Source organism: Oncorhynchus masou, chromosome 9 (assembly GCF_036934945.1).
Source record: "Oncorhynchus masou masou isolate Uvic2021 chromosome 9, UVic_Omas_1.1, whole genome shotgun sequence".
Classification (NCBI taxonomy): Eukaryota; Metazoa; Chordata; class Actinopteri; order Salmoniformes; family Salmonidae; genus Oncorhynchus; species Oncorhynchus masou.
Window position 1 is genome coordinate 6903820 of NC_088220.1, and position 25429 is coordinate 6929248.

Here is a 25429-nt window from a genome sequence, read left to right on the forward strand (position 1 = left end):
CTCAACACGGTCTGTACCTTCCTCTCATACCTGGTCTAACTCAACACGGTCTTTACCTTCCTCTCGTACCTGGTCTAACTCAACACGGTCTTTACCTTCCTCTCATACCTGGTCTAACTCAACACGGTCTTTACCTTCCTCTCATACCTGGTTTAACTCAACACGGTCTTTAGCTTCCTCTCATACCTGGTCTAACTCAACACGGTCTTTACCTTCCTCTCATATCTGGTCTAACTCAACACGGTCTTTAGCTTCCTCTCATACCTGGTCTAACTCAACACGGTCTTTACCTTCCTCTCATATCTGGTCTAACTCAACACGGTCTTTAGCTTCCTCTCATACCTGGTCTAACTTAACACGGTCTTTACCTTCCTCTCATACCTGGTCTAACTCAACACGGTCTTTACCTTCCTCTCATACATAACCTGGTCTTTACCTTCCTCTCATACCTGGTCTAACTCAACACGGTCTTTACCTTCCTCTCATACCTGGTCTAACTCAACACGGTCTTTACCTTCCTCTCATACCTGGTCTAACTCAACACGGTCTTTACCTTCCTCTCATACCTGGTCTAACTCAACATGGTCTCTACCCTCCTCTGGTTCCTGGTCTATCTCAACATGGTCTCTACCCTCCTCTGATTCCTGGTCTAACTCTACATCGTCTCTACCCTCCTCTGGTTCCTGGTCTAACTCAACATGGTCTCTACCCTCCTCTGGTTCCTGGTCTAACTCAACATGGTCTCTACCCTCCTCTGGTTCCTGGTCTAACTCAACATGGTCTCTACCCTCCTCTGGTTCCTGGTCTAACTCAACATGGTCTCTACCCTCCTCTGGTTCCTGGTCTAACTCAACATGGTCTCTACCCTCCTCTGGTTCCTGGTCTAACTCAACATGGTCTCTACCCTCTGATTCCTGGTCTAACTCAACATGGTCTCTACCCTCTGGTTCCTGGTCTAACTCAACATGGTCTCTACCCTCCTCTGGTTCCTGGTCTAACTCAACATGGTCTCTACCCTCCTCTGGTTCCTGGTCTAACTCAACATGGTCTCTACCCTCCTCTGGTTCCTGGTCTAACTCAACATGGTCTCTACCCTCCTCTGGTTCCTGGTCTAACTCAACATGGTCTCTACCCTCCTCTGGTTCCTGGTCTAACTCAACATGGTCTCTACCCTCTGGTTCCTGGTCTAACTCAAAGACATACAGCTGAGGCTGATCTAGTGTCAGACTTTACATATTCAGATGACATTACAGGATGAGAGTAGGGGATGAAGTTGAAATTATATATATTTTCCACTGTTAATGAATGATTTTGAGAGAAGAGTTCAATTTTTCTGGAGCATATTGATTCGTGTAGATATTTAACATTGTCATGTCAGATTTCCTCCTCGTCCTCTGAAGAGGTAAAACAAGGATCGGACCAATACGCAGCGTGGTAGTTGTCCATGTTTTAATAGGGAAAACTCAACATGAACACAAATACAACATAATCAAGTGAACATGCAACGAAACAGTCCCGTGTGGCACAAACACTGACACAGGAAACAATGACCCACAAAATACCCAAAGAACATGGCTGCCTAAATATGGTTCCCAATCAGAGACAACGATTGACAGCTGCCTCTAATTGAGGACCAATCTAGGCTACCGTAGACATACAATTTACCGAGACAGGGCCCCGCCCCATAAACATACAAACCCCTAGACAAGTGAAACACATAAATCCCCCATGTCACACCCTGACCTAACCAAAATAATAAAGAAAACAAAGATAACTAAGGCCAGGGCGTGACAAACATGACTTGTCATGTGTTTTCTGCACTCAGTTATTCCCCTCCACAAACACAAATAAATCAATATTTACACACATTGATCAAAGTTTTTATATTTCAATACTAAGTTAAAGTTTGGCGCATTGTATCAACCCCCATATGATATCTACACCTCACAGGCATTCAAGGGGATTTCTGTTTATCTCTCTGCTTTCACCCTGAGTGTTTTCGTTATTCCATCTGAAAGACAGGGTTGCTTGGGAAATGTGAAATCGGTAGCCTTGTCAACTCTATGACGGCACTATCCAAGTTCTGAAACTAGACAACCTCACCGCTCTCTCTGCGCCACAGTCAATGTGAAGTCAGTCGGTTTGTGTGTGTGCACTGGACTGGGTGGAGGCGAGCTGAGCCTGTGCTGTGTGCGCTGTAGGTACCAGCAGCTTTTGCAACGAAAACGAAATCCGATCCTCTGTCGAGCAGAGCAGCAGAAGGGTGTGTGTGGAGGGGGGAAGCGGATACAGCTAAATTGGAAAAGCTTGTGGAACGGCAACTAAAAGAGCGATCTGACTTTTTAAAAAGGTAAGGAACGACTGAAAAGTGGACTGGGATATTTACTTTGTAACTTGTTCATAGAGCAGAACATTTATCAGTAAACGTCTTTCCACCCAAAACTGATTGTTTCCTTTGGTTTCATAGCTTTAGGGAGAAGTTGTTGTTTTTACTTTAAATGTGCGTGCGCTTTATTTTTTCCAGATCTGTGTGGTGAAATGCTGTTTTAGTGGACTTTTCCATATTGTAATTTATGCTCTAAAAAAATGCACATCGGTTAAACGTCTCAGTTTAAATTCATGTATGATGAATGTTCCACCATGTGATGCGGTAAATTAATGTATTGAAAAGTGAATCCACGGTATTTCATGGCCATATGGCATCTGCGTTTTCTGTCTGAAGTGTCTACAGTCTCTTATGACGGTTTATAATTTGGCAGAAACGGTTGGAAAAATGGTTGTCAGTCATCATAGTTCTGCTTTCGAGACGTTTTGCGGTAATAACGTAGCCGAGGTCATTCAATTCCTAATCCTGACCATTTACGGAATGGTAATGCATACACACAACTCAGTGTACTACCATTCCATAAAATACCTGTCAGGAGATGATCTTCACTATTTTGGTCGTCAATATTTCGTTGTCATATCGGAATGCTATTGATTGGTTGTTTGCGTGTCTTTGCAGCTCGTCACCTAATAGGTGTCTGGATCCCAAATGGCACCTTGTTCCCTACATAGTGCACTACTCTCTGTCTCCCTCATGCACCCTCAATTTCAATTCAATTCAAGGACATTCTTGGCATGGGAAACATATGTTAACATTGCCAAAGCAAGTGAAGTAGATAATAAACAAAAGTTAAATAAACAATAAAAAAATTAAAAAAACACTAAACATTAAGCTCACAGAAGTTCAGAAAGAATAATGACATTTCAAATGTCATTATGTAGTTTTAGACAATGTGCAAATAGTTAAAGTGAAATAAATAAACATAAATATGGGTTGTTTGTTCTTCACTGGTTGCCCTTTTCTTCTCTCTGTCTCCATCACGCCCCCTCTCCTCCTCCTCTCTCTCTCTGTCTCTCTCTCTGTCTCCATCACGCCCCCTCTCCTCCTCCTCTCTCTCTCTGTCTCTCTCTCTCTGTCTCCATCACGCCCCCTCTCCTCCTCCTCTGTCTCTCTCTCTGTCTCCATCACGCCCCTCTCTCCTCCTCCTCTCTCTGTCTCCATCACGCCCCCCTCCTCCTCCTCTCTGTCTCTCTCTCTGTCTCCATCACGCCCCTCTCCTCCTCCTCTCTGTCTCCATCACGCCCCCTCTCCTCCTGTCTCCATCACGCCCCCTCTCCTCCCCTCTCACTCTCTCTGTCTCCATCACGCCCCCTCCTCTCTCTCTCTCCTCCTCTCACTCTCTCTGTCTCCATCACACCCCCTCTCCTCCTCTCTCTCTCTCTCTGTCTCCATCACACCCCTCTCCTCCTCTCTCTCTGTCTCTGTCTCCATCACGCCCCCTCTCCTCCCTCTCTCTGTCTCCATCACACCCCCTCTCCTCCTCTCTCTCTCTCTCACTCTCTCTGTCTCCATCACGCCCCCTCTCTTCCTCTCTCTCTCTCTCCCTCTCTCTCTCTGTCTCCATCACACCCCCTCTCCTCCTCTCTCTCTCTCTCTCTCTGTCTCCATCACACCCCCTCTCCTCCTCTCTCTCTGTCTCTGTCTCCATCACGCCCCCTCTCCTCCTCTCTCTCTCTCTCTCTCTCTCTGTCTCCATCACGCCCCCTCTCCTCCTCTCTCTCTCCCTCTCTCTCCATCACGCCCCCTCTCCTCCTCTCTCTCTGTCTCTCTCGCACTCTCTCCCTCACATCCCCTCTCCTCCTCTCTCTCTCTCTCTGTCTCCATCACGCCCCCTCTCCTCCTCTCTCTCTCTCCATCACGCCTCCTCTCCTCCTCCTCTCTCTCTCTCTCTCTGTCTCCATCACGCCCCCTCTCCTCTCTCTCTCTCTCGCTCTCTCTGTCTCCATCACACCCCCTCTCCTCTCTCTCTCTCTCTCTCTGTCTCCATCACACCCCCTCTCCTCCTCTCTCTCTCTGTCTCCATCAGACCCCCTCTCCTCCTCTCTCTCTCTGTCTCCATCACGCCCCCTCTCCTCCTCTCTCTCTGTCTCTGTCTCCATCACGCCCCCTCTCCTCCTCTCTCTCTGTCTCCATCACAACCCCTCTCCTCCCGTCTCTCTCTCTCTCTCTCATCACGCCCCCTCTCCTCCTCTCTCTCTCTCTCTGTCTCCATCACACCCCCTCTCCTCCTCTCTCTCTGTCTCTCTCTCGCACTCTCTCCCTCACATCCCCTCTCCTCCTCTCTGTCTCTCTCTCTCTCTCTCCCCCATTGTGGGTTAATTTAATTAAGGTCCAGATTCAGTCTGTAAAATCTTAAACACAGATGCAGATGATTCCTGGTCTGGTCGGCTGGCTGTAAACTGTATTTGGAGGGATCACCATTCTAATGTAAGACCCACTCAGAGCCAGGAAGAAAATCTGCCTTTAATATGAACACCCTGGGAAAGATAGGCGTCCCAAATATTCCCTATATAGTGCACTACTTTTCCACAGGGCTTTGGTCAAAAGCAGTGCACTATAGGTAGGGGATAGGGTGTCATTTGGGAAGTGCGCCGGGTCAGAGTTTGGAGCCAGCTGAAGGTTGGCCTGTCTTGATGGTCATGGTGTCAAGAGAGGTTGAAGGTTTGCCTGGCTTGATGGTCATGGTGTGGAGACAGGTTGAAGGTTTGCCTGTCTAGATGGACATGATGTGGAGAGAGGTTGAAGGTTTGTCTGGCTTGATGGCCGTGATGTGGAGAAAGGTTGAAATTTTGCTGTGGTGCCAGCTGTGTCAGGGGTGTTGTTTTAATACTGAATCACAGTCGGTGATGGTGATAGTGTCTGGACAGAAGCAGACTTGGATCTGTATTCCAGTGAATCACAGTCAGACGCACAGTTAGAGATCTGCACCTACTAAAACCAGGATCTCAGGGTGGAAAACAATAGTCATGGTATGGGTATGCATCACCGGAAGTTACGTGGTTAACAATTACAATAGTCACTGAGGATTGTTTGTGATTGGCTATCCAGCAATTTACCACACACACACACACACAAACACACACAAACACACAAACACACAGTAGCAATTTCCTCACATTTCATTCAGTGAATGCATAAAATATATTTTAGAGAAGTATTCAACCCTCAGTGCAAAGGGATTTCCAACTTCCCACCAGGATGCTGGAGCTGTGGTTGAAATGGAGAGGAACATAGAGCTGTGGTTGAAATGGAGAGGAACATAGAGCTGTGGTTGAAATGGTTCGGATCATAGAGCTGTGGCTGAAATGGAGAGGAACATAGAGCTGTGTCTGAAATGGAGAGGAACATAGAGCTGTGGCTGAAATGGAGAGGAACATAGAGCTGTGGCTGAAATGGAGAGGAACATAGAGCTGTGGCTGAAATGGAGAGGAACATAGAGCTGTGGCTGAAATGGAGAGGAACATAGAGCTGTGGCTGAAATGGAGAGGAACATAGAGCTGTGGCTGAAATGGTTAGGAACATAGAGCTGTGGCTGAAATGGAGAGGAACATAGAGCTGTGGCTGAAATGGAGAGGAACATAGAGCTGTGGCTGAAATGGAGAGGAACATAGAGCTGTGGCTGAAATGGAGAGGAACATAGAGCTGTGGCTGAAATGGTTCGGATCATAGAGCTGTGGCTGAAATGGAGAGGAACATCAGAGCTGTGGCTGAAATGGAGAGGAACATAGAGCTGTGGCTGAAATGGAGAGGAACATAGAGCTGTGGCTGAAATGGAGAGGAACATAGAGCTGTGGCTGAAATGGTTCGGATCATAGAGCTGTGGCTGAAATGGTTCGGAACATAGAGCTGTGGCTGAAATGGAGAGGAACATAGAGCTGTGGCTGAAATGGAGAGGAACATAGAGCTGTGGCTGAAATGGTTCGGATCATAGAGCTGTGGCTGAAATGGTTCGGATCATAGAGCTGTGTCTGAAATGGAGAGGAACATAGAGCTGTGGCTGAAATGGAGAGGAACATAGAGCTGTGGCTGAAATGGAGAGGAACATAGAGCTGTGGCTGAAATGGAGAGGAACATAGAGCTGTGGCTGAAATGGAGAGGAACATAGAGCTGTGGCTGAAATGGAGAGGAACATAGAGCTGTGTCTGAAATGGAGAGGAACATAGAGCTGTGGCTGAAATGGAGAGGAACATAGAGCTGTGGCTGAAATGGATCGGATCATAGAGCTGTGGCTGAAATGGAGAGGAACATAGAGCTGTGGCTGAAATGGTTCGGAACATAGAGCTGTGGCTGAAATGGTTCGGAACATAGAGCTGTGGCTGAAATGGTTCTGTGGCTGAAATGGTTCGGAACATAAATGGTTCGGATCATAGAGCTGTGGCTGAAATGGTTGGATCATAGAGCTGTGGCTGAAATGGTTCGGATCATAGAGGAAATGGTTCGAACATAGAGCTGTGGCTGAAATGGTTCGGAACATAGAGGAAATGGTTCATCATAGAGCTGTGGCTGAAATGGTTCGGATCATAGAGCTGTGTCTGAAATGGAGAGGAACATAGAGCTGTGGCTGAAATGGAGAGGAACATAGAGCTGTGGCTGAAATGGTTAGGAACATAGAGCTGTGGCTGAAATGGTTCGGATCATAGAGCTGTGGCTGAAATGGTTCGGATCATAGAGCTGTGGCTGAAATGGTTCGGATCATAGAGCTGTGGCTGAAATGGTTCGGAACATAGAGCTGTGGCTGAAATGGAGAGGAACATAGAGCTGTGGCTGAAATGGAGAGGAACATAGAGCTGTGGCTGAAATGGTTCGGATCATAGAGCTGTGGCTGAAATGGAGAGGAACATAGAGCTGTGGCTGAAATGGAGAGGAACATAGAGCTGTGGCTGAAATGGTTCGGATCATAGAGCTGTGGCTGAAATGGAGAGGAACATAGAGCTGTGGCTGAAATGGAGAGGAACATAGAGCTGTGGCTGAAATGGAGAGGAACATAGAGCTGTGGCTGAAATGGAGAGGAACATAGAGCTGTGGCTGAAATGGAGAGGAACATAGAGCTGTGGCTGAAATGGAGAGGAACATAGAGCTGTGGCTGAAATGGAGAGGAACATAGAGCTGTGGCTGAAATGGAGAGGAACATAGAGCTGTGGCTGAAAACATGGCTGTGGCTGAAATGGAGAGGAACATAGAGCTGTGGCTGAAATGGTTCGGATCATAGAGCTGTGGCTGAAATGGAGAGGAACATAGAGCTGTCGCTGAAATGGAGAGGAACATAGGCTGAAATGGAGAGGAACATAGAGCTGTGGCTGAAATGGAGAGGAACATAGAGCTGTGGCTGAAATGGAGAGGAACTGAGCTGAGCTGTGGCTGAAATGGTTCGGAATAGAGCTGTGGCTGAAATGGAGAGGAACATAGAGCTGTGTCTGAAATGGAGAGGAACATAGAGCTGTGGCTGAAATGGTTCGGAACATAGAGCTGTGGCTGAAATGGAGAGGAACATAGAGCTGTGGCTGAAATGGAGAGGAACATAGAGCTGTGGCTGAAATGGAGAGGAACATAGAGCTGTGGCTGAAATGGTTCGGATCATAGAGCTGTGGCTGAAATGGAGAGGAACATAGAGCTGTGGCTGAAATGGAGAGGAACATAGAGCTGTGGTTGAAATGGAGAGGAACATAGAGCTGTGGCTGGTTCGGAAATGAGCTGTGGCTGAAATGGATCATAGAGCTGTGGCTGAAATGGTTCGAAACATAGAGCTGTGGCTGAAATGGAGAGGAACATAGAGCTGTGGGAGAGGAACATAGAAATGAAATGGAGAGGAACATAGAGCTGTGGCTGAAATGGAAATGGAGAGTGAACATGGAGAGCTGTGGGCTGAAATGGAGAGGAACATAGATCATAGAGCTGTGGCTGAAATGGAGAGGAACATAGAGCTGTGGCTGAAATGGCTGAAATGGTTCGGATCATAGAGCTGTGGCTGAAATGGAGAGGAACATAGAGCTGTGGCTGAAATGGAGAGGAACATAGAGCTGTGGCTGAAATGGAGAGGAACATAGAGCTGTGGCTGAAATGGAGAGGAACATAGAGCTGTGGCTGAAATGGAGAGGAACATAGAGCTGTGGCTGAAATGGTTCGGAACATAGAGCTGTGGCTGAAATGGAGAGGAACATAGAGCTGTGGCTGAAATGGAGAGGAACATAGAGCTGTGGCTGAAATGGAGAGGAACATAGAGCTGTGGCTGAAATGGTTCGGATCATAGAGCTGTGGCTGAAATGGAGAGGAACATAGAGCTGTGGCTGAAATGGAGAGGAACATAGAGCTGTGGCTGAAATGGAGAGGAACATAGAGCTGTGGCTGAAATGGAGAGCTGTGGCTGAAATGGTTCGGATCATAGAGCTGTGGCTGAAATGGAGAGGAACATAGAGCTGTGGCTGAAATGGAGAGGAACATAGAGCTGTGGCTGAAATGGAGAGCTGTGGCTGAAATGGTTCGGAACATAGAGCTGTGGCTGAAATGGTTCGGATCATAGAGCTGTGGCTGAAATGGAGAGGAACATAGAGCTGTGGCTGAAATGGAGAGGAACATAGAGCTGTGGCTGAAATGGTTCGGATCATAGAGCTGTGGCTGAAATGGAGAGGAACATAGAGCTGTGGCTGAAATGGAGAGGAACATAGAGCTGTGGCTGAAATGGAGAGGAACATAGAGCTGTGTCTGAAATGGAGAGCTGTGAAATGGTTCATATAGAGCTGTGGCTGAAATGGTTGGAACATAGAGCTGTGGCTGAAATGGAGAGGAACATAGAGCTGTGGCTGAAATGGAGAGGAACAAATGGTTCGGAGAGCTGTGAAATGGAGAGGAACTGAAATGGAGAGGAACATAGAGCTGTGGCTGAAATGGAGAGGAACATAGAGCTGTGGCTGAAATGGTTCGGATCATAGAGCTGAACATAGAGCTGTGGCTGAAATGGTTCGAGCTGTGGCTGAAATGGAGAGGAACATAGAGCTGTGGCTGAAATGGTTCGGATCATAGAGCTGTGGCTGAAATGGTTCGGAACATAGAGCTGTGGCTGAAATGGAGAGGAACATAGAGCTGTGGCTGAAATGGAGAGGAACATAGAGCTGTGGCTGAAATGGTTCGGATCATAGAGCTGTGGCTGAAATGGAGAGGAACATAGAGCTGTGGCTGAAATGGTTCGGAGAGGAACATAGAGCTGTGGCTGAAATGGTTCGGATCATAGAGCTGTGGCTGAAATGGTTCGGATCATAGAGCTGTGGCTGAAATGGTTCGGAACATAGAGTGGCTGAGGAAACATAGAGCTGTGGCTGAAATGGAGAGGAACATAGAGCTGTGGCTGAAATGGTTCGGAACATAGAGCTGTGGCTGAAATGGAGAGGAACATAGAGCTGTGGCTGAAATGGAGAGGAACATAGAGCTGTGTCTGAAATGGAGAGGAACATAGAGCTGTGGCTGAAATGGTTAGGATCATAGAGCTGTGGCTGAAATGGAGAGGAACATAGAGCTGTGGCTGAAATGGAGAGGAACATAGAGCTGTGGCTGAAATGGAGAGGAACATAGAGCTGTGGCTGAAATGGAACATAGAGGAAATGGAGAGGAACATAGAGCTGTGGCTGAAATGGAGAGGAACATAGAGCTGTGGCTGAAATGGAGAGGAACATAGAGCTGTGGCTGAAATGGTGTGGATCTGAAATGGAGAGGAACATAGAGCTGTGGCTGAAATGGTTCGGATCATAGAGCTGTGGCTGAAATGGTTCGGAACATAGAGCTGTGTCTGAAATGGAGAGGAACATAGAGCTGTGGCTGAAATGGAGAGGAACATAGAGCTGTGGCTGAAATGGAGAGGAACATAGAGCTGTGGCTGAAATGGAGAGGAACATAGAGCTGTGGCTGAAATGGAGAGGAACATAGAGCTGTGGCTGAAATGGAGAGGAACATAGAGCTGTGGCTGAAATGGTTCGGATCATAGAGCTGTGTCTGAAATGGAGAGGAACATAGAGCTGTGGCTGAAATGGAGAGGAACATAGAGCTGTGGCTGAAATGGAGAGGAACATAGAGCTGTGGCTGAAATGGAGAGGAACATAGAGAAATGGTTCATAGAGCTGTGGCTGAAATGGTGGAGAGGAACATAGAGCTGTGGCTGAAATGGAGAGGAACATAGAGCTGTGGCTGAAATGGTTCGGAACATAGAGCTGTGGCTGAAATGGAGAGGAACATAGAGCTGTGGCTGAAATGGAGAGGAACATAGAGCTGTGGCTGAAATGGAGAGGAACATAGAGCTGTGGCTGAAATGGAGAGGAACATAGAGCTGTGGCTGAAATGGAGAGGAACATAGAGCTGTGGCTGAAATGGAGAGGAACATAGAGCTGTGGCTGAAATTATTTATGCTTAATAAAGGGTTGATCTACAGCCTTGAAGACATTATAAACTGACTGAGCCAGGCAATTAGTCCCAAATAGAATCCTATTCCCTATCCCATTCCTTGAGACTCTGGTCAAAAGTAGTGCACTATGTAGGGAATAGGGAATCTGGGTTGCTGACAGGGAATGTTCTGGGCTGCTGAGGAATGCTTGGTGAGGGACCAGATGGAAGAGAATAAATTCTTTCTCTTGCTCTGAACGGAGGTCTTAAACTCAATAAACCAAAGCCTCCATTTTCAACAGAAACACTGTAGTTTAAAAAAAATCACATTGTCTAAAGAATTGAGCCACAGTGCCAAGTCGTCGTCGTCGTCAATCTATTTTATTACTGAACAAATAGCTGATGTGTCTGAAATGCCTACCTCATTGCTAAACATGAACCTTTTAAGGATCTTACCCTTTTTGTCCCCCATTTTCACCTAAAATTACATACAGTACTCAAATCAAACTACCCGTAGCTCAGCACCTGAAGCAAGGAAATGCATATTCTTGATACCATTTGAAAGGAAACACTTTGAAGTTTTTTTGGAAATGTGAAATAAATGTAGGAGAATATAACACATTAGATCTGGTTAAAGATAATACAAACCAAAAAACACACATTTCATAATTTTTTTTCCCATCATCTTTGAAATGCAAGAGAAAGGCCTTACTTATAGATAGGAGTCTAGGTGTAATTTAGATATTGGCCACCAGATGGAAGCAGTGTGTTTGCAAAGTTTCAGACGGATCCAGTGAAGAATTACATTACTGCAAAATAATTTGTATCAAGTCTGCTAGGAGATGCCCAAATGTACCGAATCTGTCAATTGATACATTTTATTTATACAATTAAGACATTTTTTTTACCCCTTTTTCAGTCTAGTGGTATCCAATTGGTAGTTACAGTCTAGTGGAATCCAATTGGTAGTTAGAGTCTAGTGGTATCCAATTGGTAGTTAGAGTCTAGTGGTATCCAATTGGTAGTTATAGTCTAGTGGTATCCAATTGGTAGTTATAGTCTAGTGGTATCCAATTGGTAGTTACAGTCTAGTGGTATCCAATTGGTAGTTACAGTCTAGTGGTATCCAATTGGTAGTTACGGTCTAGTGGTATCCAATTGGTAGTTACGGTCTAGTGGTATCCAATTGGTAGTTACGGTCTAGTGGTATCCAATTGGTAGTTACGGTCTAGTGGTATCCAATTGGTAGTTACCAATTGGTCTAGTGGTATCCAATTGGTAGTTACGGTCTAGTGGTATCCAATTGGTAGTTACGGTCTAGTGGTATCCAATTGGTAGTTACGGTCTAGTGGTATCCAATTGGTAGTTACGGTCTAGTGGTATCCAATTGGTAGTTACGGTCTAGTGGTATCCAATTGGTAGTTACGGTCTAGTGGTATCCAATTGGTAGTTACGGTCTAGTGGTATCCAATTGGTAGTTACGGTCTAGTGGTATCCAATTGGTAGTTACGGTCTAGTGGTATCCATTTGGTAGTTACGGTCTAGTGGTATCCAATTGGTAGTTAGTCGAGTGGTATCCAATTGGTAGTTACAGTCTTGTCTCCTCGCTGCAACTCCCGTACGGACTCGGGAGAGGCGAAGGTCAAGAGCCGTTCGTCCTCCGAAAAAAAACAACCCAACCAAGCCATACTGCTTCTTGACACAATGCCCACCTAACCCGGAAGCCAGTGAGTCAGAGGAAACACCTGGCAACCGTGTCAGCATACACTGCAACCAGCCCGCCACAGGAGTCGCTAGTGCACGATGGGACAATGACATCCCTGCCAGCCAAACCCTCCCTTAACCCGGACAATGCTGTGCCAATTGTGCGCCGCCCCATGGGTCTCCCGCCAGTGCCTGGACTCAAACCCAGAATCTCTAGTGGCCACAGCTGCCTTAGACCACTGCAGAGAACATATATAACTGTAGAGAACATATGGTAATAAAAAAATGAATGTTTACATACTCCCAGGAATGTCGTACATGATGGATCATTAGCTTAAACACTAACTTTCACACATCTAGATGTCCGGATGGGATGGGTTTGGAGCCAGAGACAACAGTGGGGTCAAACTGTAGACCTCAGTTCCTACATTTGAACATAAAAATAGAATTTATCAAACAAAACTATGCTACATTTTATCTCTGGGACCTTCAGGATGACAAATCAGAGCAAGATCACTGAATGTAGGTACATTATTTACCTTCAGAGGTGAATGTATCATACCAGTTGCCGTGATAAAAGTGTTTTGTTGTTGTTCACTCTCCTCAAACAACAGCATGATATTTGTTCACTGTAACAGCTACTGTTAATTGGACACTGCAGTTAGATTGACAAGAATATAAGCTTTCTGCCCATATGAGACATATCTATGTCCCGGAAATGTGGCTGTTGTTTACAAAGTCATTCCAGTCACATTAGCGCACGTTAGCAACAACCGTCCCAGTTTAGGGACACCCATCCTATAGAGGTCAAAGGTCCAATCCAGCCAATTTCATCTCCATATTTTCAAAAATGTGGATACAAATGAAGTACCTTACTGTAATTGTTTTCAATGGAATTGTAAAGAAAAAGAAGAAGCAAAAAATAGCTTCTTAGCAAAGAGCAATTTCTCAGGCAATAGGTTGGCTAGGACTGTCTGGAAATGGTCTGAGAGGGGAGGGTAACATTTAATTGGCAGAGAGGTTTGGAACTCTTTCTTATTGTTCTATAAACTAAGCATGGTGATGTCACCATGGAAAGGCCAAAGCTCCATCCAACCAAAACGGGCAGACATTTTAGGCAGTCTTTTCAAACAGTTCTTCCACTTAAAGGGCATTATCATAATTGATGTGTGGAAATATATATAAAACACAGGAAAATCACATTTTTTTTACTGCACTGGGCCTGTAGCCCTTTCCTGAAGTAAAATGACCCAGTGGCCTCATGGATGGAATGTTATATTTTTCATAATTTCATAAAAAACTTTTTTTTTTCTTCTGAAAAATCTGGAATTCCTGTGTTTCTATGTCAAACAGTTTTGTTATATTTTCAGTATTCTGTGATGTACAGTACCAGTCAAAAGTTTGAACACACCTACTCATTCAAGGGTTTTTCTTTATTTTGACTATTTTCTACATTGTAGAGTAATAGTGAATATATCAAACTATGAAATAACACATATGAAATCGTGTAGTAACCAAAAAAGTGTTAAACAAACCAAGATGTATTTTATATTTGAGATTCTTCAATGTAGCCACCTTTTACCTTGATGACAGCTTTGCACACTCTTGGCATTCTCTCAACCAGCTTCACCTGGAATCAGCTTTTAGGAGTTTTAAAGAGTTCCCACATATGCTGAGAACTTGTTGGCTGCTTTTCCTTCACTTTGCGGTCCAACTCATCCCAAACCATCTCCATTGGGTAGGGCTTTGGCAGGATTGTGTTTAGGAGGACGCATGGCTTTCGAATCCGTAAGGGAGTTGTAGCAATGGGACAAGACTGCAACTACCAATTGGGAGAAAAAGGAGTAAAAAGTACCACACAAAAAAGTAGCATGGACTCACTTTTTGTGCAATATTAGTGTTGAACATGATTTTAGAATATCTACGTTATCTATTTACCCCACACATACAATTATCTGTAAGGTCCCTCAGTCAAGCAGTGAATTTCAACCACAAAGACCAGAGAGGTTTTCCAATGTCTCGCAAAGAGGGCACCTCTTGGTAGATGGGTAAAAAAAACACTAATTGAAAATCTCTTTGAGCATGATGAAGTTATTAATTACACTGAAGTATCACTCTTCATATTTTTTCAAGCATGGTGGTGGCTGCATCATGTTATGGGTATGCCTGTCATTGCAAGTACTAGGGAGTTTTTTTTAGGATAGAAAAAGCTAAGCACCGGCAACATTTTTGAGTACAACCTGGTTCAGTCTGCTTCCATCAAACACTGGTTAAATTCAACGTTTAGCAGGACAATAACCTAAAACACAAGGCAAAATATACAATGGAGTTGCTTACCAAGATGACATTAAAGTTTCCTGAGTGACCTAGTTACAGTTTGACTGAAATCGGATTAGAAAATGGCTGTCTAGCAATGATCAACAACCAACTTGACAGAGCTTGAAGAATTTTGAAAAGCACAATGTGCAGATATTGTACAATCCAGGTATGCAAAGCACTTAGAGAATTACCCAGAAAGACTTACAGCTCTAATCGCTGCCTTAGGTGATTCTAACATGTATTGACTCAGGGTTGTGAATACTTGTGTAAATGAAATATTTCTGTATTTAATTTTTCGATACATGTTTTAACTTTGTCATTATGTGGTATTGTGTGTAGATGGGTGATTAATTCATTATGAATTCAAGGCTGTAACACAACTAAATGTGGAATAAGTCAAGGGATATGAATACTTTGTTATGCCATTGTATATACCTCCTCAAACCTGTTAAGACCTTGTTGTCGATGGTTCACATTAGTTTGAATATTTACAAGATCCTATTTTAAATTTTTACATTTAACCTTTATTTAACTAGGCAAGTCAGTTAAGAACAAATTCTTATTTGAAATGATGGCCTACCACCGGCCAAACCCGGATGACACTGGGCCAATTAGGCAGGGTAGCCTAGTGGTTAGAGCGTTGGACTAGTGACCAGAAGGTTGCGAGTTCAAACCCCCGAGCTGACAAGGTACAAATCTGTCGTTCTGCCCCTGAACAGGCAGTTAACCCACTGTTCCCAGGCCGTCATTGAAAATAAGAATTTGTTCTTAACTGACTTGCCTGGTTAAATAAAGGTAAAAAAAAAAAAAAAAAAAAAATTGTGCACCGCCTCATGGGACTCTTAATCACAGCCGGTTGTGATACAGCCTGGAATCAAACCATGGTGCCTGTAGTGACACCTCCAGCACTGAGATGCCTTAGACAGCTGCACCACTCAGGAGCCATGTCAAATAGGAGACTTAACATCTAAGATTGACTTACCTGTTTAAGCTCATTTTTGAGGCAAGACTTTTTTTAACAGAGTTGTTTCCTATAATCGGTGTTAGTTTGCTACCCTCTAATACAGAAAACTAACACACGGCTATTCGGGGGTTATGAGTTTAATATAATGTGTCCAAGCTTTTCTTGCTATCATCAAATAACCATCTTGATTTCTCTCTCCCCCCTCCTCTATCGCTCTATTACTCTTTCTCTCACTCTCTCCCCCTCTCTCTTCCTGCACCCCCCCCCCCTCCCCCCCAGACCTGACTCGTAGTGCCAGCCTATCAGAGAAGGAGTTGAAGGAGGCGAGGGTGAGGTCACAGATCATCGCGGCCCAGCTGACCGTCCCGTCTGGCTGCTCCAACTCCCGCGGAGTCCAGCTCTTCAACCGCCGCAAGCAGAGGGTCGACGCCTTCACGCTAGAGAGCTGCGGGGAAAGAACGAGAGGAGTGGAGAGAGACGGAGACAACAGGAACAACAACCTGACATGGGAAGGGGAGAGGGAGGGTCCTAGTGGAGGGACAGAGATAGACAGACAACTGAACTGGAAGAAGGGCAGCGGGACAAAACCACCCTCTGGAAGTGAGGTCACAGGAAGTGACATCATGGAGGACCCAGGTGACGAGCACATCTACGAGGAAGTGGACGTGATACAAGAGAGACACTTCCAGCCGGTGAACGAGAGAGAAGAGGAGGAGGAAGAGAGGAGTGGAGCGAGAGAAAGAGAGGAGATATACGAGGATATTGAGGGTGAAGTGAAGGGTGAGACTATATTAGTAAATGACAACAACACCGGTCCAGTCAGAGAGGAAGTGGGGATGAATAGGGGGTCATACACATACCCCACAGCTCCCCCTGAGACCCGTAATGGCTTCCACAGCACCCAGGGCTCTGCTGGAGAGATCCAAAATGGCGGCCGAGTTTCTATGTCCCTGTCCAGACAGACCCCCACCATCGTCAACCGGACAGCCAGACCCTTCTTCTCCCCACCCACCGTACAGCTTAAGTCCCCAGAGGCCAGGAGTCCTGTCATGGATAACAATATACCTCCAGCTCCCTCCACTCCTCCCCCAGCCCCCTCCTACTCCACTCCCCCTCTCCCTGCTTTCACTGCCACTCGCCCTGTCACCTTCTCCCCTCCGTCTCGCCCTGTCACCTTCTCCCCTCCTCCACCTCTTTCCTCATGCCCCATGCCTCCTCGCCCAGCCTTCCCCATCCATCCTCCTCCTCCCTCCCAGTCTCTCTCCAGTCCTCCTCCCAAGTCTACCGTCATGTTCCCGAGGTCTACACCCGTCCCCCAGTACAACACTGCTCCTACAGCTGACCCAGTGTCCCAGTATCTACCCGCCAACCCTCTTGTCACCCAATACATCCCTCCTCCAACCTCCCCCAGACCCAACACCTTTGTCCCCTTCACCCCTCAGCCTATTGGTCAACAGAACCAGCAGCAGCCAATCAAAACGGGCATTCTGGAGAAAGGGGCGGCGGCCATCAGAAGATCGTCAACAGCCAGGAAGTCCATGTTCACCTTTAAGGAGAAGCCTGTCATGGCACCCAACCCTGAACTCCTCTCTCTGGTCCAGGGGAACGACGATAGGAAGAAGCACGGCTCCGTTCCCGACTCAGCCCCAGAGGAGGAGCTGCTGGCTCTGGGGGCCGAGGCCTCTAACTTCCTGGCCAGGGAGGAGGTGAAGGCGGAGGCTGCCAACGTGCCGGAGTGGTCCTCCTGTCTCAAGAGCTCCAGAACCAGGAAACCCAGGGGGCAGCACCAGCCAGAGCAGACCCTGACCAACGCATCAGGGAAGGGGGCCGAGCTGTTCGCTAAGCGCCAGTCCAGGATGGAGAAGTACGTAGTGGAGAAACAGAATGTGTCCGGTGGTGGAGGTGGCCAGATGAGGTCTCCATCTCCCACCGCGTCTCTGCCGCCATCTTGGATCTATCCATCTAATATGCCTGGCCGGGTCAAAGCTATCGCTAACAACACTGACCTCAGCGCCAGGCTGACACGGACCCTCCAGACCCCTCAGCCTGGGAACAGGAGGCCCAGCCAGCAGGCTTCAACCCCAGCCCCGGTCCTTGCAGAACCATCCCTGGAGTACGGCTGCACCAAGATAGAAATGGACCTCTCCAGGCACCAGCCCTACCAGCTCAACTCTTCCCTGTTCATCGTCAACCCAGTCCAGGACTCTACCAGCACCCTGCTGAGCGCTCTGCCCCGGGGGGCCCCTCCACCACCCAAACCCCTGATCTCATCTGAGGCCTTCTCCAGGCAGGCCTCCCTGCCCTCCTCCAACCCTCAGTCACACAACTACAACAGCCTGCGGCCTACCCTGTCCCCGTCACTCCAGCCCCCATCAGGAGGAATTAGAGGTGGGGATAATTATCTTCCCCAACACGGGGGGACTCCACAGCTGAGGGACCCCAGGATCACCTCTCCTGTCTCTGCCTTCTCTCCGGAGAGAGTGGCCTCTCCTCGGTCGAGCGTCCAGGCACCCAGACCCACCTTCTCTGCCAAGAGGGCAGGGATCGAACCCCAGGTGTGGAGGCCTTCTTTCTTCTTCTATTGATATATTTATTCTGTTTCTACTCTGAACTGTGTTAACACGACCAAAGTACAACAGCTAGACAGACAGGAGAACCTTATTTTACTATATTGCAAATGACAGACAGTGGATACACACACGCTAAATTTTTTGGGACACCTAGATACTACAGGATTAGACGTCATTGTTGATGTTATTTCACAGTACAAAGCTCAACATAGATTAGTTCCTTGTGGAATCTTGATTTCATGGTTTGGATTTTTGCTGCTTCATTAGTGATTAAACAAAACAAGTCTGCTATGCAACTGACAAACACCCTCTGTATGCTATAGATCCAGAGATCAACGAACACTATGCTATAGATCAACAAACACTATGCTATAGATCCAGAGATCAACAAACACTATGCTATAGATCAACAAACACTATGCTATAGATCAACAAACACTATGCTATAGATCAACAAACACTATGCTATAGATCAACAAATACTATGCTGTAGATCAACAAACACTATGCTATAGATCCAGAGATCAACAAACATTATGCTATAGATCAACAAACACTATGCTATAGATCCAAAGATCAACAAACACTATGCTATAGATCAACAAATACTATGCTGTAGATCATCAAACACTATGATATAGATCAACAAACACTATGCTATAGATCAACAAATACTATGCTGTAGATCATCAAACACTATGATATAGATCAACAAACACTATGCTATAGATCCAGAGATCAACTAACAATATGCCATAGATCAACAAACACGATGCTATAGATCCAGAGATCAACTAACAATATGCCATAGATCAACAAACACTATGCTATAGGTCCAGAGATCAACAAACACTATGCTATAGATCCAGAGATCAACAAACACTATGCTATAGATCAACAAACACTATGCTATAGACCCAGAGATCAACAAACACTATGCTATAGATCAACAAATACTATGCTGTAGATCATCAAACACTATGCTATAGATCCAGAGATCAACAAACACTATGCTACAGATCAACAACACTATGCTATAGATCCAGAGATGAACAAGCACTAAAAAACTATTTGCCAAATAGTACCAAATATAAAAACCACTAAGTGCACTTGAGCTTTGGAAAAGCCCAATTTTCTGTCAGCTCCTAAATAACTTTGGGATGGGAAATCGGTCCACACTTCTTCTTCTTGTGTTTTGTACATTGTTTTTCTCATCTCCAGAAGGACTTGAGACAGAGAGATGCAAAGCCCTTTAGCAGATGCGCTGGCGTCTATTGTAATGATCTATGATTTTGTAATTTAATACAAGCTTACAGACATGAAAGTATCAGGCAAGGGACTCCCCTTTAATGTCTCTGTTTCTAATATAGACTGACTGCTGTTTGAAATTCCACCCCATTCCCTTTATAGTACACTACTTTTGACCAGGGCCCATAGGGGGCGCAGTTTCTCTGCGCTTTAGTTCGAGAACTACCAAATGATATACTACTACTACTACCGTCCTGTGAGCCCTGGCTCTGAGACCATCGATGTCAGTCATGTACCCACTGCACTTCTGCATGCATTTTGACGTAATGTTAACTTCTACGGTTTTATGACTCGACTGATTTATACCTAGAACAACATAGAATGAAAATATAACTCAAGAGTGTTTTTAGATTCAACATGTTGATCACTAAACCAGCTAGCTAGCTGACAACAATGACTATGGTTTCTCTGTTTCTCTTTTCGTTAATGGACAGATTTCTGTTTTCCTATTAAGTTTATGCATCTATAAAGCTCTCTTTTCTGTTGAACTGTTTCTGCATCTATAAACTTTCTGTTTCTCTCCTGGTTTAAATCCTTCTGCTTTCTGTTTCTCTCCTGGTTAAATCCTTCTGCTTTCTGTTTCTCTCCTGGTTAAAGCCTTCTGCTTTCTGTTTCTCTCCTGGTTAAAGCCTTCTGCTTTCTGTTTCTCTCCTGGTTAAAACTGTATCCTTTCTGTTTCTCTCCTGGTTAAAGCCTTCTGCTTTCTGTTTCTCTCCTGGTTAAAACTGTATCCTTTCTGTTTCTCTCCTGGTTAAAGCCTTATCCTTTCTGTTTCTCTCCTGGTTAAAGCCTTATCCTTTCTGTTTCTCTCCTGGTTAAAGCCTTATCCTTTCTGTTTCTCTCCTGGTTTAAAGCCTTCTGCTTTCTGTTTCTCTCCTGGTTAAAGCCTTCTCCTTTCTGTTTCTCTCCTGGTTAAAGCCTTCTGCTTTCTGTTTCTCTCCTGGTTAAAGCCTTCTGCTTTCTGTTTCTCTCCTGGTTTAAAGCTTTATCCTTTCTGTTTCTCTCCTGGTTAAAGCCTTCTGCTTTCTGTTTCTCTCCTGGTTAAAGCCTTCTGCTTTCTGTTTCTCTCCTGGTTAAAGCTGTATCCTTTCTGTTTCTCTCCTGGTTAAAGCTGTATCCTTTCTGTTTCTCTCCTGGTTAAAGCTGTATCCTTTCTGTTTCTCTCCTGGTTAAAGCTGTATCCTTTCTGTTTCTCTCCTGGTTAAAGCTGTATCCTTTCTGTTTCTCTCCTGGTTAAAGCTTTATCCTTTCTGTTTCTCTCCTGGTTAAAGCTGCATCCTTTCTGTTTTCCTGGGACCTGCTTCCTTTTGTTTTGTCTTTCTACTTTTCCTTATTTTCTTCTGTTTCTTCTATCCTGCTGTTTTCCATTCATCTACTTGTATTGTACCTTAAACGTTTGGTTCTTTTTCTGCTCTGACTCTTCTGTTGTCGTAGTTTACTGAAGCGTATAGTACATTGAACAAATGTATATCTCTGCAGGAAAACCTTTGAAAGCAGTGTATAGACACAGAATGAATGTTTTTTTCTTCCTGAAGGCTAACACCCAGTTTAACAGTCGAAGAGCTGGCAGAGTACCCAACAGTATACCTACATCAATGCAAAACAGACAATAAGGCCTGTTAAAAGGTTCTCTCTGAAGATAAAGGAAACACCCTGTACAATATGAGTGATTACACCGCATTCCACAATCTGTTTTTGTTTTTTGTGTGAAGGAAGGGTCTTAGCTTTCTAAAAGCCCCTCAGAGTTAAAAGCATTCAGACAAATGGTATTACCCATGGCCCCTACCTTCAAAAGAATGGTATGACCCATTGGCCTTTCTTGCCTCGCATGAAAACACTCCAGGCTCAAGGTAGAAATTGACCTGGTGAAATATATGTGGCGGACGCTCAATCAAGCAAGTAGTCTGGACTACTTTCTTATTTAATTCTCGCTGGCACCAAACGTTTAAAAGAGTGTTGATAGGTGACAGAACGCGGTCGGACCATCAAATAATTGGCGCATACATAACTCTTCAGCATTTCCTCGTGGGCGGGGATGTTGGACATTTAATCAAAGCCTATTGGTTGATAACTTGTTTTTAACTAGGACAGAATAATTTTTTTAAACAGTTTTTTTCCAACATAACATAGGTACAGTAGATCCCCTTATTGTATGGGACACTTTTAAATGTGCCTTTTAGAGGCCATGCAATTCAAACCTCATATTTAAAACAATGAATTTCAGTCAAAATAGTTCATATTAACAAAAGTAATAAGAGGGACTAACAGTACAAATAGATGGAAATAAAAACTGTACCAAAGAAACAGAGTAAGTTAGAGGACAAACAAAAAGACATGGAGGAACTTATTCAGGAAAGATCAAGTGTAATGGATGAAATATGTGGGAAAATGCACCAAAAATGGTTTTAATCTTCAGCATAGAAATGCTACCAAATTATTTTTTACTGAAACATGTTACAAATGGAGTCACCCGTGATTCATCAAACAATGTTTTGAAAGAGGAAGCAAAGTACTTTAAGCATAAGTTTTCATTTCAGTCTCCTCCATCTCCACTAACCAAAGTTAATTGTAAGGATTTCCCCCCTATAAATAATGTAAAATGAACAGCTGTACATAAAGACTAACAATGTTTTGAAAGAGGAAGCAAAGTATTTGACAGAGGAACTATATGTGGCAAATAGAAACCAAAACTGGATGGTGTTCAGAGATCTATGAGAGTGGTTGAGTGATGCTATAGGATGGGACTTAAAAACACACGGAAGACAACTAATGTAAAATATACTGTGTCCGTAAAATGTACATACACTGAAAAAAATATTTAAACGTAATATGCAAAAAATGTCAAAGATTTGACTGAGTTACATTTCATATAAGAAAATCAATAAATTTAAATCAATTCATTAGGCCTTAATCAATGGATTTCTGTTGGTCACAGATACCTTTAACAAAAAGGTAGGGATGTGGATCAGAAAACCAGTCAGTATCTGGTGTGACCATTTGCCTCATGCAGCGCAACACATCTCCTTCACATGGAGTTGATCAGGCTGTTGATTGTGGCCTGTGGAATGTTGTCCCACTCCTCTTCAATGGCTGTGAGAAGTTGCTGGATATTGGCGGGAACTGGAACACGCTGTCGTACACGTCGATCCAGAGCATCCCAAACATGGGTGACATGCCTGGTGAGTATGCAGGCCATGGAAGAACTGGGACATTTTCAGCTTCCAGGAATTGTGTACAGATCATTGAGTCATGGGGGCCGTGCATTAACATGCTGAAACATGAGGTGATGGCGGCAGATGAATGGCAAGTGGCCTCAGGATCTCATCACGGCATCTCTGCGCATTCAATTTGCCATCAATAAAATGCAATGCCCATATCATAACCCCACCGCCATCTGTTCACAACATTGACATCAGCAAACCCACACTCATACACATTGTCTGCCACCTATGTAATGGTCATGCTGTTTAATCAGCTTCTTGATATGACACACCTGTCAGGTGGGTGGATTATCTTGGCAAAGAAATGCTCACTAACAGGGATGTAAACACATTTGTGCACAAAATGTAAGATAAATACGCTTTTTGTTCTTATAGAACATTTCTGGGAGGTTTTATTTCAGCTCGTGAAACATGGGTCCTACACTCTGCATGTTGCGTTTATATTTTTGTTCAGTATAGTATGTAGAAGCTGGAAGTAGAAGCCTAAGTGTTGTTGTCCATTAGTTTACTCCAATTCAGGGAGGGTGGTAGGGTTAGGGAAAAATAATAATGGAAAATATATTTTAAAATATATATTTGATATATTTACAAAAAAAAATATATGGGTGATTGGAAATGATGCAGACAATTACATTGATGGAAGCTACAATCTTTCTGCAAGAGTCATTACCCTTAGGGCCTAGGTACAGATCTAGGATCAGCCTACTCTTTCCAAATCCTAACCTTCACCATGGTGGAGTTGAAAGCAAACGGTCTAAACTGTCCTGAGATCAGTCTATCCTGCCTATACTCACCGTTCACATACAGTGGCTTGCGAAAGTATTCACCCCCTTGGCATTGTTCCTATTTTGTTGCCGTACAACCTGGAATTAAAATAGATTTTTTTGGGGGGGCCCCGTATCATTTGATTTATACAACATGCCTACCACTTTGAAGATGCAATTTTTTTAATTTTTTGTGAAACAACCAAGAAATAAGACACAGAAAAACAGAAAACTTGAGTGTGCATAACTATTCAACCCCCCAAAGTCAATACTTTGTAGAGCCACTTTTTGCAGCAATTACAGCTACAAGTCTCTTGGGGTATGTCTCTATAAGCTTGGCACATCTAGCCACTGGGATCTTTGTCCATTCCTCAAGGCAAAACTGCTCCAGCTCCTTCAAGTTGGATGGGTTCCGCTGGTGTACAGCAATCTGTAAGTCATACCACAGATTCTCAATTGGATTGAGGTCTGGGCTTTGACTAAGGCCATTCCAAGACATTTAAATGTTTCCCCTTAAACCACTCGAGTGTTGCTTTAGCTGTATGCTTAGGGTCATTGTCCTGCTGGAAGGTGAACCTCCGTCTCAAATCTCTGGAAGACTGAACATTTCCCTGTATTTAGCGCCATCCATCATTCCTTCAATTCTAACCAGTTTCCCAGTCCCTGCCGATGAAAAACATCCCCACAGCACGATGCTGCCACCACCATACTTCACTGGGGATGTTGTTCTGGCGGTGATGAGAGGTGTTGGGTTTGCGCCAGACATAGCGTTTTCCTTGATGGCTAAAAAGCAACATTTCTGTCTCATCTGACCAGAGTACCTTCTTCCTTATGTTTGGGAGTCTCCCACATGCCTTTTGGCGAACACCAAATGTGTTTGATAATTTTTTTCTTTAAGCAATGGCTTTTTTTCTGGCCATTCTTCCGTAAAGCCCAGCTCTGTGGAGTGTACGGCTTAAAGTGGTCCTCTGGACAGATACTCTAATCTCCGCTGTGTTTTGGTGGGCGGCTCTCTACTGGCAGGTTTGCTGTGGTGCCATATTCTTTCCATTTTTCAATAAAAGATTTAATGGTGCTCCGTGGGATGTTCAAAGTTTTTTTATAACCCAACCCTGATCTGTACTTATCCACAACTCTGTCCCTGACCTGTTTGGAGAGTTCCTTAGTCTGCATGGTGTCGCTTGCATGGTGGTGCCCCTTGCTTAGTGGTGTTGCAGACTCTGGGACATTTGAGAACAGATATATATATACTGAGATCATGTGACACTTAAATAAAGTCCACCTGTGTGCAATCTAACTAATTATGTGACTTCTGAAAGTAATTGGTTGCACCAGATCTTATTTAGGGGCTTCATAGCAAAGGGGGGGAATACATATGCAGTTCTTTTTTTATATTTCACTTCACCAATTTCCACTATTTTGTGTATGTCCATTACATGAAATCCAAATTAAAAATACATTTAAATTACAGGTTGTAATGAAACAAAATAGTAAAAATTCCAAGGGAGATGAATACTTTTGCAAGGCACTGTACATGTATTTATATTCTTGACTCTGACATCGCTCTTTCTGATTTGTCTTTTAAAACGTATGGATGATCTTTGTATTGTTATTGTTTTGCTAGATATTACTGCACTTTTGGAGCTGGAAACATAAGCAATTTGCTGCACCGGCAATAACATAAGCAAAAATGTGTATGTGATCAATACATTTTGATTCAATTTGATTTGTATAGGGGGTGACTTCAGAGTTACACTGGTTCAAGGGTAAAACAAAGCTCCCGAAGAGCCTAGGCAGGGTAACAGCAAATCTTGATAACATTTGCTCAA

At 44.5% G+C, this 25429-nt stretch overlaps 1 protein-coding gene across 2 annotated transcripts in view; it reads left to right on the plus strand.

The window, feature by feature from the left end:
* LOC135545458 (synaptopodin-like) overlaps positions 1-25429 on the plus strand; it is an 83709-nt gene that overhangs the window by 52479 nt on the left and 5801 nt on the right. For both annotated transcript variants that reach the window (XM_064973086.1, XM_064973085.1), the window contains one exon: positions 16017-18292. In XM_064973086.1, the coding sequence (XP_064829158.1) occupies positions 16017-18292 (2276 nt within the window). The remainder of the gene's footprint in view (positions 1-16016; positions 18293-25429) is intronic.